This window comes from Meleagris gallopavo, chromosome 25 (genome assembly GCF_905368555.1).
Source record: "Meleagris gallopavo chromosome 25, MGAL_WU_HG_1.1, whole genome shotgun sequence".
Taxonomy (NCBI): Eukaryota; Metazoa; Chordata; class Aves; order Galliformes; family Phasianidae; genus Meleagris; species Meleagris gallopavo.
This window is the reverse complement of record NC_139428.1, coordinates 2520181-2532500: the sequence shown is the minus strand read 5'-3', so window position 1 is coordinate 2532500 and position 12320 is coordinate 2520181. Positions and strand designations below refer to the sequence as shown.

General features: G+C 41.8%; 1 protein-coding gene across 3 annotated transcripts in view; it reads left to right on the top strand.

Moving 5' to 3' along the window:
• The window catches only part of SRRM1 (serine and arginine repetitive matrix 1), a 16943-nt gene extending 5790 nt beyond the window's left edge, over positions 1-11153 (top strand). For 2 of the 3 annotated variants that reach the window (XM_085209014.1, XM_085209016.1), the window contains 13 exons: positions 345-545; positions 1026-1229; positions 1750-1854; positions 3271-3542; positions 3685-3765; positions 4047-4133; positions 4758-4902; positions 5442-5483; positions 6928-7032; positions 7518-7979; positions 8872-9058; positions 9767-9961; positions 10165-11153. In XM_085209014.1, coding sequence (XP_085065140.1) covers positions 345-545; positions 1026-1229; positions 1750-1854; positions 3271-3542; positions 3685-3765; positions 4047-4133; positions 4758-4902; positions 5442-5483; positions 6928-7032; positions 7518-7979; positions 8872-9058; positions 9767-9961; positions 10165-10269 — 2191 coding nt within the window. In that variant the 3' untranslated portion in view covers positions 10270-11153. The remainder of the gene's footprint in view (positions 1-344; positions 546-1025; positions 1230-1749; positions 1855-3270; positions 3543-3684; positions 3766-4046; positions 4134-4757; positions 4903-5441; positions 5484-6927; positions 7033-7517; positions 7980-8871; positions 9059-9766; positions 9962-10164) is intronic. The other variant, XM_085209015.1, reaches the window with a different exon arrangement.
• Positions 11154-12320: the final 1167 nt, after the last annotated feature.

Sequence of the window (12320 nt, the reverse complement as noted above, 5' to 3'; positions counted from 1 at the left end):
TGTGGCAGAGAAAAGTTCATTGAAGTTTTTAAATACTCCCTTAGCTATTTCAGCAGGCTGATTTAACTTCTTGCACTTATTGATTAGCAGTTAGACACTGACAAAGGTACTGTTTACACTAGCAACTGCTTTGAGTGGTCTGTCTGTTCCAGGCTTTGTCTTACTGTTTGAAGTTTGCAATGTTCATTTGGCTGTAAATTGCTAGGAAAAATTCTGAGTCCTCCTAGGTGTGTTGTAGATGAGTACTGAGAATCAACTCGATTTAGAAGAGCTTTTAGGTGCTGAAAATGACTGGTTTTATTTTTACATCTGTGGTCTCACTACGTACTGCTTCTTTCTCCCAGACGCAAGTCGAGGTCTCCTTCCCCCAGGAGGAGATCATCGCCCGTCAGGCGGGAGCGGAAGCGCAGCCATTCCCGCTCCCCTCATCACAGAACCAAGAGCCGCAGTGCTACACCTGCACCAGAAAAGAAGGAGGCAACTCCTGAGCCAGAACCCTCTGTGAAACCAAAGGAGACTGTTGTTCAAGAGGCAACTTCAAACAGGTGGGTGTGATAGCTCTGTAGAGAATGGTATATTGCTTCCTAATGAATGGAAGTGATCTTAACGCATATTAAAGATTATTCTTCCAAGCTTGAATACAGGCAATGTCTACTCCCTGTTCCCCTAAGATGATGAGTATTTGTCTAAAAATTTTCAGTAGGATTTCTTTTTTTTCCTGTATAGAATTCTAAGGGCAGAATCCTGAGCTGCCACTGTTGTTTCATTACTCTGGGCGTCCTTTCTGCTTCTGACAATGTCATCTTGTTTTCCAGCAAGCTAATGCACAGCCTTGGTGTTATTTTTACTTGCCTTCTGAATCATTGTACCATATTCTAATTCTTTTCATGATTGTTGAGTAGGATCTTTAACATGTAAGAAGATGGGCAAGGGAATGTTCTTTGGGAATATGGTGTCAGCTTCTAAAATGTCACTCCATGGCTACAGTTTGTATGGGCTTGTAAATCAATTTTTCTTTTTAATAGTGATATCCCAAAAGCTCCAAAATCTGAACCTCCTGTACCAGAGACAAAAGAAATTTCACCAGAACGTAATTCAAAGAAGGAGAGAGAGAAGGAGAAAGAGAAGACTCGTCAGAGATCCCCAACTCGCTCTAAATCAAGGTCAAGGTCTCGGTCACGTTCTCCATCTCATTCTCGACCAAGAAGGCGTCACAGATCACGATCAAGGTAGGGCTTCTATTCCCTCAATGGCAGAGGCTGAGAACTGAATGGTTTTTCTTCTGGAGTTGCCATTTAACTCCATGCTTTCAGTTTAAGTAGTCGTATTTTTATTGATGTTAAGCTGTGGATGTTTTGGGCCAGATGAGAATGATGTATGAGTGAATAAACATCCTGGGGAGCTGTTGTCCTCATATTAGTTCATGAGAAAGAGGTTGCAGAGACTAATGGTGACAGTGAGAATTATGTAGCCACCTTTTAGGTCTGATATTGAAGATTTTGCAAATTCCTCCCCTTCCTCCTTATTTTTTTCCCCTCTTCACTCTTAGAAGGTGTCTGTAAACTTGAAACCACCGATTGTGGCTGAATGCAGCACTTGGTGACATAATTTAAGCACTACTTTAATTTAGGCAGTTGGAGAAAAGCAACATCTCACTCAATTCCCAGAGGAAAAGTCTTCCTCAAGTCTGAAAACTAGATGGTTGCTTTTCATTGGGATTTCTGATTGTGACCGGTCTTACTCCCCTAGAAGGCGACCAAGCCCGAGACGACGGCCGTCCCCGAGGAGGAGGACTCCTCCAAGGCGAATGCCTCCCCCACCCAGGCACAGAAGAAGCAGATCACCAGTGAGGCGGTAAGATTTCCCTTTTCTTTTTTTTTTTTTTTTGGTTAGTTTAGGTGAATGAGGTTTATCAGAACTGTCTTGCTTATCTTTCTCAGCGCTGCCAGTAATGTATGATTTGAATGATGTAGAAACTGCCATGTCATGTTTTGTAAGTATTTTGGGGACAGCTAGAAGCTGTCCACCATTTCAAAAAGAGGCAAATGTAGGCCTTCAAATGGCTCTGGATATTTCCCCCCCTTAGGCAGATGAGGCATCGTTTGGCTGTTTTTATCCCTCCTTGGAGGGAAATGTTAGAACAAGCCCTGGATTATATTTCTTGGGATTTTTTTAATTATGACTCACCGTTCCGTTACATAAAGTTAACTTAAAAATTAAACTTTGACTTGAAATGTATTTCTTCATTTTCTTCTGATTAAAAATAAGAACTCCTCGTTGTAACCTTAAGGTTATATTTTTTGATCCAAGAGCAACTATTTTGATAGGAAGGCTCTGAGTTGCATTGTGGAGAATTATGTACTCAAGGCAATGTCAAAACAGGGATTTGTTTTCGTAGGAATAGAATACTGTCCTCTTCATAGAAAGGGAACTGAAGCGATGCTTCCTGTGTACAACTATTCTTCCTTTTTTAAGAAGGAGCAGTTCTTCCTTTTTTTTTTTTTTAAACAAGTGATAAGTACTTTTTTTGACTTTATAAAGATGTTCATTTTGCACAGTTATTGCAAAAAACTGTGGAAAGTATCAAGCATGTATCTTGCAAGATGTACAAGAGCTCCCTTTCAGCAAGTGTTTGTCTCACTCAAGGTAGGGTTTCTTTTTTCCAGGTTCTCAGGAATTCTGCAGCCAAAGGTGGATTCTGCAGGTACAAAGTTGCAACAGAACTTGCCACAAATTTTGCCGCAGAATTCTAGAGGCCCTATCTTTTTAAAATTACAAAGTAAAGATGGAAATCTAAAACTTAAGGATGAATAAACAGGTTCAGAATTATTGTCTGAAATTTTTGCCTCCTGGTCTAGAAACCTCTGAGCATACTTGCACACTAAACTGTGAAATAGATTTGTTTGAAAGGTGATTAAATCACGTGTGCTAACATGGAGAATCTTCTTAACCATCCAGAAGTCAGAGAGCCCAAAGAAAACTAATTACTCCCAGGAGAAAAGCTTAGTTGTAGCCTGTAGTTTGACAGAAAGCAAGTAAAGGTAACACTAACCATTTTTTATTTTTTTTTACTCACTGTAGTCTAAAAATAATGGAAAGATTGGTTCTTAATCTCTTCTACAAACCAAGTGCTGGAGGCTGTTCGCCATGTTTTGGAAGTGCTGCTGTATGTGGCTCTGTACATGTGCTTGCAAACAAATTCAATTCTGTGTTCGTGCTCAAACATCTTCCTAGGCCAGGTCGGTATCTAACATTACGTCTGATTTACAGGAGGAGACGGTCATCAGCGTCTTTATCTGGCAGTAGCTCTTCCTCCTCCTCTTCACGTTCCCGATCTCCACCAAAGAAACCACCTAAAAGAACTGTGTCCAGCCCCCCTCGTAAAACACGTAGGCTGTCTCCTTCTGCCAGCCCCCCGAGGCGAAGGCACAGACCATCCCCACCAGCAAGTCCACCTCCCAAACCACGCAGATCTCCAACACCTCAGCAGTCAAATCGTGCAAGGAAAAGCCGTGGCTCTGTTTCACCTGGCAGGGCGTCAGGTAAGAAATGAGTTTCTTTCAGCAGCTTTGTCTTTGTGTTTCTATCTTCTCAAAGATGACATCTGCTGCTTGTTTGAGCAGAAAAGCATGCATGGATTTAAAAAATAAACCAATTGAAGCAACTTGTTTGGTTTTCCCTTAGCACCCAAGCATAAGAGTACTGAAAAAAGAGAATCTCCTTCACCAGCACCAAAACCAAGGAAGGCTGAACTGTCTGAGTCAGGTATGGTTCTCACTTGTCAACATCGCAGTTGGGGTTTTTGGTCTAAGAGGTGTAGCAGTGGAAGGTATTAGTAAAGTGCTGAGTGCTGTTGGTAAGCTGGCATTGAAATAAAGTTTTCAGAAGCATAAAATGGTCATTGACGCTGCCTCAAATCTTCCACCTGAGTTTTCCTAGAAAAAACAAAGCATGCTTGATAGGCTATCAACTGGCATTACTTCTGCCTGAATAAGGCAAAATTCATTTTCAGTTTCAATATTCTATCTATATCTGTATCTTTTCAGAAGAAGATAAGGGAGGTAAAATGGCTGCAGCAGATTCTGTGCAACAGAGACGTCAGTACAGAAGGCAAAATCAACAGTCTTCATCTGGTATGGATAACCTGCATTTCCTAAACCTGGATTAATACTCCTGCAGGAGTTAGTTATCGTTCAGTTCGAATGTTGATTTTTAAAATGATTTTGCTGTGTGCAGTGCTATTGCAAACTTAACTGCATATTTACCCACTCATAGTGGAATAACTTTAATTATTGTTCATGCTACTTTCATTAAATAAGGCTTAATTCTTAGAGGTTATGGCACGTCTCCTGTTAAGCATGTTTGAAAGCTGCACTTTTAAACTCTTTCTATCGTGCACAAATGTTTCCTGTGACTTCCGTAGTCTCTTATTGCAGCAGGTTATTTCCTAGTATCTTGGACTCCTGACTTAATGTAGGTTTCTGTGCACATAGTGTTTCTATGCATAAAAGTAGGTCATTTTTAAAATGACCTGACTAGTTAATTTTTAGATGTAGAGTTAGTTTCTGCAGGTGTTGTTACCCAGCTCTGATGGGTTTACCAACTACAAATTAACATTTATTGTTAACTGCTTCTAAACAGAGGCTTGTTTAGTGGGAGTGGAGGATTAGTCATTTAAACAGCATTATAACCATATCAGTATCTCTGCAACTGTCAGAAGAATTGTTTTCCAGAGGGTAATTCTTCTCCATTCATAGATTCTGGCTCCTCATCTTCATCTGAAGAGGAAAGACCCAAGAGATCCAATGTGAAGAATGGGGAGGTTGGTCGGCGCCGCCGCCATTCCCACTCACGCAGCCCATCTCCATCCCCACGAAAACGACAGAAGGAGCCTTCCCCTCGGTAACTTCTTCTTACTATGAGCACAGCTCACCTCTTTTCTTTGATAGCTGTTGAGTTAATGTGGTTGTTTGTCAGCAGTTACCCAAAAGAACTAAATTGTGCCCTCTTAGCACAGAGCTGTGCAAGCAGATAATCATTTATTTTCTCCAAAATAACTTAAAGAAGAAAACCAGGATCTCAGTGCTGGTTATACAGCAAGCTTCCTCTTTAGTGTTTGTGATTTGAGATGTAATACTTCAAAGCCCCTAGTGTGAACTAAAATGTTGATGTAATTCTCTTAAAACTGGACACCTTTGCTATCACTGAGGTAAGTTGGACTTTCAATAGAGACTGCTTTTTGTTATCTATCCTTGAAGCATGTAGCAGTGCATGTCATGTGAGGAATGCCTGGTTAGATGAACCCTTGGTCCTTTCCAAGATTGTATTCTCTTTACTTGTTGAGATTTAATCTGAGTTTGTTGGAATGTGTTCATTTCTGCCTCAAATATTGGGCAGTTAGATTTTTTGTCTTTGTTTTGTTTTTCTTCCACTGCTGTCAGGATGCAGATGGAAAAGAGGTGGCAATCACCAGTGATGAAAAGGTTGGTTAGACATTCATCTCTTCAACAGGATTTACATATTGAAAATCATTTAGGCTCTTCTTTTGTTATGGATAAGTACTTCTTTCATTTGAATTTGCACACTCACAGTCCCAACATGAAGGAAATTCAGACTAATCTGTCTCATAATGGTTTGGGTATTGGAACATTTCACTAACAGGGGAGGAAAAAAAACAACAATAAAAAAATTCCAAGAACAAAAGAAACATTGCTATGTAAAATAGGATTCAAAGACTTGAAACTATCTTGCAGCATACCTAAATTTGCCTATTGCCTATCATGTGAATACTTAAACACATTTAATTAGTACAACCCTGACAGTTAGAGACTATTTTCCCAGATCATTAAAGAATGTTGCTTTGAAGCAAAGCCTTACCTTAAAAATTGTAAGTAATTGCCTTGTAGAACAACAGCCAGGGTGTTTGGAGTAAACTTTTCGTTTCTTTAATGAGCCCTTTAATTCTTTATCACACTCATTTTATACTTCATCATTTTGTTTTATCTGATTTGCTTTTGAGAATGAGCCTTTTTTCCTTACCGAATACCAGTTTTCTTCCACTTACTAATGCCACAGAAGTGCACAGTTTATTCACGTTTCTCCAGAAGTCTGTATTAAACCTTATCTTGCAGAACAGAAAATGACTCATTTTCTGAGTAACTTGAATCCAGATAGCTGCAATTTAGCAGCAATTCTGATTATTCTTAGCATTTCAAGAAGTTCTTTGGATTTCAGATCCATAGATCAGAGCTGTTTCCAAGAATGAAGTTTCATTCTGTTCACATCAATCCAGCTTCAGTACTTACAGCTTCAGTACTTCCTTCTGGTACCTAAAGGGAGCCTACGAACAGGAGGGGAATCAGCTCTTGGAAAGGGGAGATAACAGCAGGACAAGGGGAAATGGTTTGAAGTTGAGGGAGGGGAGATTGAAGTTGGATGTCAGGGGAAGTTCTTTACAGAGAGAGTGGTGAGGTGCTGGAACAGCTGCCCAGAGAGGCTGTGGATGCCCCGTCCATCCCTGGAGGTGTTCAAGGCCAGGTTGGATGGGGCCCTGGGCAGCCTGGGCTGGTGTTAAAGGTGGAGGTTGGTGGCCCTGCGTGTGGCAGGGGGTTGGAGACTCATCATTCTTGAAGTCCCTTCCAACCCAAGCCATTCTATGATTCAGGCTGCTGCTGGAAGTGCCCAACTGTAGCAGGACAAAAACATCCTGAGCTCCTTGCGTGCTGTACACCTAGCAGTCATATCACTGTGTGATGACAGAGGTGTTAGCTGGTCTGGCTCATCAGGTGATCTCCCTTTTTATCCCCTCAGTAGCAGTTCTAATAGAATTAAAAGCACACGAGCAAGGTGATATTACATAGTGGAACGAGAAGAATAAACTCATGGCTCAGTTGCAACTTTTCTGAGTAATCCCTTTTATTTCTTCAGTAGGAGGAGGAGGAGCCCATCCCCCCCACCTGCCCGGCGACGGCGTTCTCCTTCCCCACCCCCCCCTCCCAGGCGACGGCGCTCGCCCTCCTTGCCCCGCCGAAGGTACTGTGTTCTGCTTTTGGTCACTTCTGGTTTGTTGACTTCCAGCTGTGACCTGTAAAAAGAGGATCACGTGAGCAATGGCTCCCATGTATCTTCAGGTTACTCAAGTGGTGGAGGTGCTGCTCAGCTTCCACTTTTGTACTGCTAAATCCCGAGTGGATTTTTCTGAGGTTTATTTCAATAGGTGCTTTTACAGCTGTGACCTGTAAAAAGAAGTGCTGTGCTGTTGCAAATCTCTCTTTGCTGAGGGAGATGTAGTTTTGCTGTTGAGATTTTCTGAGGTAGTTGCATGGTCTGCTTGTGGTTTGACTGCTGTATCAGGTACCGAATATCAAACTGTTCCAAGAAGCTTGCTATTGAGTAAAGTATTAATTAAGTTTAGAGGAACGTTCATGTAACTCTTTTTCCCTTTCTAGGCATCCTGAATAACACTTGTAACTAATTCCCATCTCTGTATGGTACCTAAACATGTATTTTCTTTGTAGATCTCCATCACCACCCCCACGCAGACGCTCACCCTCCCCTCGGAGGTACTCCCCTCCGATACAGAGGCGATATTCTCCTTCTCCACCTCCAAAGAGAAGAACAGCTTCTCCTCCTCCTCCACCCAAACGACGAGCGTCGCCTTCTCCGCAGTCAAAGCGCAGAGTTTCCCATTCACCACCACCAAAACAAAGGAGCTCTCCAGCTGCTAAGAGGCGCTCGCCATCGATATCTTCCAAGCACCGGAAGGGTTCTCCTTCCAGTAGGTCCAATAGAGAAACACGTTCTCCACCACAAAACAAAAGGCATTCACCTTCACCAAGGCCTAGAGCTTCTCATACCTCTTCAAGCCCGCCGCCGCTGCGAAGGGGAGCGTCAGCATCGCCCCAGAGAAGACAGTCTCCATCTCCAAGCACCAGACCTATCAGGAGGGTGTCAAGAACACCAGAACCGAAGAAGACAAAGTAAAAAAAAAATTCCCTCTTATTTGTTGTTGGTGTTTGGATTTTTAAATAACACGATGAAAGTAGTTAGGGGATCACATGAGCAATGGCTCCCGTGTATCTTCAGGTTATTCAAGTGGTGGAGGCGCTGCTCAGCTTCCACTTTAGTACTGCTAAATCCTGAGTGGATTTTTCTGAGGTTTATTTCAATAGGTGCTTTTAATCTGAAGTGCAACATGGGGAGAAGCATTGAAGAGGCTGTAGAGTCTGAGGGTTCTACTAGTAGCACAGTAAAACACTGGGAGCAAGCAGACCAAAACTTAGAAGTTTTGTTCCTAGTCTTGCTTAAAGCAAAATGAATTTTGTCTTATTTTAAAGCTAACTGCAGAAGGGAACTGCTACTTTTTATCATTCATGAATAATTTCCTACCTGGTTGTGCAAGACACAAAAATACTTAATGTTAGCAGTTGTCTTTCGTGCGGTTGCTGCTTTTGTGAGCAGATTGTCAGAAGCATGGTGTGCTTGCTTTACTCCTTCAGGATAAAAAATTGTAGCTGAACGTTTGCACTCTTTCTTTACTGGATGGTGAAGTAGTGTTGCTATTCTTTTGAGTTTTAAGTTATAAATTAATCATGTCAGGAAAAAAGGGAGCAATTACTCCTGACCAACAATAGTCTCACTGCTTAACAAGCTATCAAATTGCAATATCCTTCTGCATTACAGGTGCACACTGATGTAAGATCATTTTGCCCTTTGTGACATATGCCAGCACAGTAACTATTTTTTTTAAAGTGGCTGCCTAACCAAGTTACAAACACATCCATTCATTTGACATGTGACATTTTTTTCTCCTTTGTTTCATCTCTTATATCTCTAATGCTAGAATCTAAGTGTAGCTTTTCTGTTTCCAAGGGCTTCCACCCCAAGTCCACGATCTGCCAGACGGGTGTCGTCGTCACGGTCTGCATCGGGATCACCTGAGCCAGCTCCAAAAAAGCACCAAGGGCCTCCATCTCCTGCTCGGTCTCGTTCTCCTTCTGCTAACTGGTCACCTGCAAAAAAGGCTAAAAGTCCAACTCAGAGCCCATCGCCTGCAAGGGTATTGGTTTGTTCTTCGGGGTTATGTGGCGTTATTTCTGTAGAGACTCGGTTGCTGAACTGAGTAACCTTGGGGAGACTTCCCATAGTTACAAAATTAAATATTTGTAATGCATGTTTCAAGCTCTAACTTCTCTGAGACTGAGGGAAGTGCCTTTATATACATTTTAACTTCTGAAAGAAAACACTTTCTCATTTCCTCAGGTTACTGGTGTTATTTAATAAGTATGCTTCACTTGTAGAGACCTTAATGGCCTACGAAGCGAGGTGATCTTACTTGTGTTCAGCAGTCTCATTTGCCAGCTATTCATAATAGGAAAAAAGATAATTTGGCCTACTTACCTGTTCTATGAATTTGCTTCCTAGGGACATCTCATTTCCCTTTGTTTTAGGGAGTTAGATTTCACTTTCAGTATTCATTTCTGTGAAGAGGCCTGTGTGTCATCACTGTGACACACACATACCAAGTTGGCCTGATGTTATGTTCTGTGTTCAGCCACAGTGTGGCCATGTACTGCAGCATCTGCTTCTCAGAGTGCTGCTGTTGTTCCATTAGCACTGGGACTCTCCCAGTTCTGTAGGCATTCTGTTTCCCTCAGTGTCAGGAGTTGCACAGCCCATCTGAATTGCTTGGTGTGGCTGTGGGTTTCTTTTAGCAGAGTTCAGGGTTCTTGGGAATGAGTCGTATCTGTTGAATTGTTTGTTGCAGAATTCGGATCAAGAAGGAGGTGGAAAAAAGAAGAAGAAAAAGAAGGATAAGAAGCATAAAAAGGATAAAAAGCACAAGAAACACAAAAAGCATAAGAAGGAAAAGGCTGCAGTGGCTGCAGCAGCTGCTGCTGTGGCTGCAGCAGATACCACCTCAGCACAGGAAGAGCAGGAAGCAGAGACAGAACCCAAAAAGGTACGAGTTTGGTTCTTACGATTTAATGTTTCAGAGCCTGGTGTAAGAAAATAGATCTGAATGTCCACAGTGCTCTTGAGAGCAGGTAGCAATCCTGTTTCAGAAGCGCAGCGTGATTTTTACTTGATGCTTTACACTACTTGGGCTGCAGCCCTCCAGCTCAGCTTCCAGTTTGTGAAGAAATGCTTTCTCTTTGTTTCAAGGAGACAGAAAGTGAACCAGAGGACAACCTTGATGATCTAGAAAAGCACCTGCGAGAGAAGGCGCTGAGGTCGATGAGGAAGGCACAGGTGTCCCCCCCATCTTAGGCCGAATCCTTTGATATAATGTACATTTTATTTGGTTTGTACTCAGAATTCAATTTCAAATTGCTAAATGTGTTTGAGCTTTAGAATATAACATTTGTTGTAATAATTGCTAGGTTGAGGTTCACCATGTACAAAGGGCATGGATTTACATTGCAAAAGGTGTCCACAGTGTACTAGTGACATTCTTTCATTGACAGTCAACATAATTTCCTTTAGAGCAAGACTTCTTAGAAGCAGTAGGGGTTTGTTTTGAAGGTTTTCAACATGACCATCAGCTCCCTGGTTTCTTTGAAATTCAACAGAGCCTTTTAGAATAATTTGTGAGGGTCTCATTTGACTTCTTTTGTATCCACTCACATTATGCTACTAACCTTTGTGGTTTGTAAGCCTGCCCAGAAGTAAAACCACTGCAGAATTACCAAGGAAGTACGTATATTTTAATGCTTTCTACAGTTGCCTGTACAGTCTCCATTAAAGCAAATCAAGAATAGCAATTTAGAGTGGTACATAAATGAAAGCATGTTGTTTACCAGGACACTGTGGGTTTATATTGATGTAACATGTTGATTTGGAACACTGGAATTTCATTTGTATTTTTGTTTTGTTTATTTTTTTAAAGGGCAGTTTCCATGATCAGCAGTCCCAGAACAATTCCTTCAGTTACATAAATTCTGTTTGTGAGATGTCGTTGCCCCATTCATAAATCTTGTCTCGTTAGGGTTCCTCTGAATGGTGTGAGCCACTTTCAGAGATGTGCTCTTTGGAAGTGTGAGGAACCTGAACTTTGGATATTGTCATGTTTTCACTGTTTTTTTTGTTTTTGTTTTTTTAACTAAAGCTATATAAAGCTTGTGGATTAAACAAAATAAATTTCTAAATTTAAAGAGACCTCGCCTATTTTTATATGAACACTTGGCTGAGCAGCTTTCTTTTGTACAGGGTTAATGAATACACAGATAAGGAATTATCTAAGGAATCCTGGTGGCTGGGAGATTGTTGCTGTCCGTTCTTGTAACTTCAAGTTCTGGTTCAGAAACCAAATCAGTTCTGGAGTCTGAAGCTGCTCTGGAAGGAGGGCTGCAGCCTGGTTTGGAAACCAGTCCTACCTCTTGGTGTGCACAATTAAGTGTAGATATCTAATTAGTCTTTTTATCTGACATGGTGTGGGATCTTTAAGTGAAGCTGATGTTCTGCAGGTGCCCAGTGGAAGGGCTGCCTTAAAAGCTGCTTTTTTCTGCATTTCCTCATACACAGCATGTTTTGTTTATTAACCCAAACGTACGTGGAATGCTGGAGTGCTTATAAACACAGTTCATCAACACTGCAGCGTTGTGTGCCACCTGTTGTTGTGTGTGTAATAAATTGAAGAGCTTCCTGGAGGAACACATCCTGCCCAAGATGTGGGTGACGTTTGGTGCTGTGACCCTGCAGCCCCTGCAGTGTTTTATGTGAATGCACTTCTTTTGCCTTTGGAGGTTCTGTTCTTAGGAATCCCCCCCTTCTTTTTTCTTCTGAATGTCGATCCACAAGGAATAATTAAAGTTTGAAAACAGCAATTAAACATGCTTATAAGGAGCGTTTCAGTTCTGAATGGCATTTAGCTTAATATTTCGATTCCTTCCTACTCAACCAGATCCCATATTGCCTCCAAATCCTTGTCGAGGGACAGCAGGCCTTCCCTTCTGAGTTACGGCACCATTTCTCACCGTTTGCAATGCTGCTGTGTAGATACTTTTAGTGCAGAATCATTCTGAGCTGATATCCTTCAGTCTTTGTCTGTGCTCTGGAGTTCTGCGGTGCTGAGCTGTTGGTTCATGGCACTGGATTCCTTCCTCTCTTAATTAATTGTCTGTAATAGACATCTCATCATCCAAAGTCACACTGATGGTGATCTGTTTACCGCTCAGTCTCAGTTTAAGCTCTTAGCTCTGTACCTCAACTCTTTTATCTGTAGCCATGGTGCTGCAGCTCACAAGGTGACCATGTAGGGCACCTCACACAGCGTCACAGCATCCCCAGGGTGTGACTCACTGTCCTTTTTGTTCTGGATC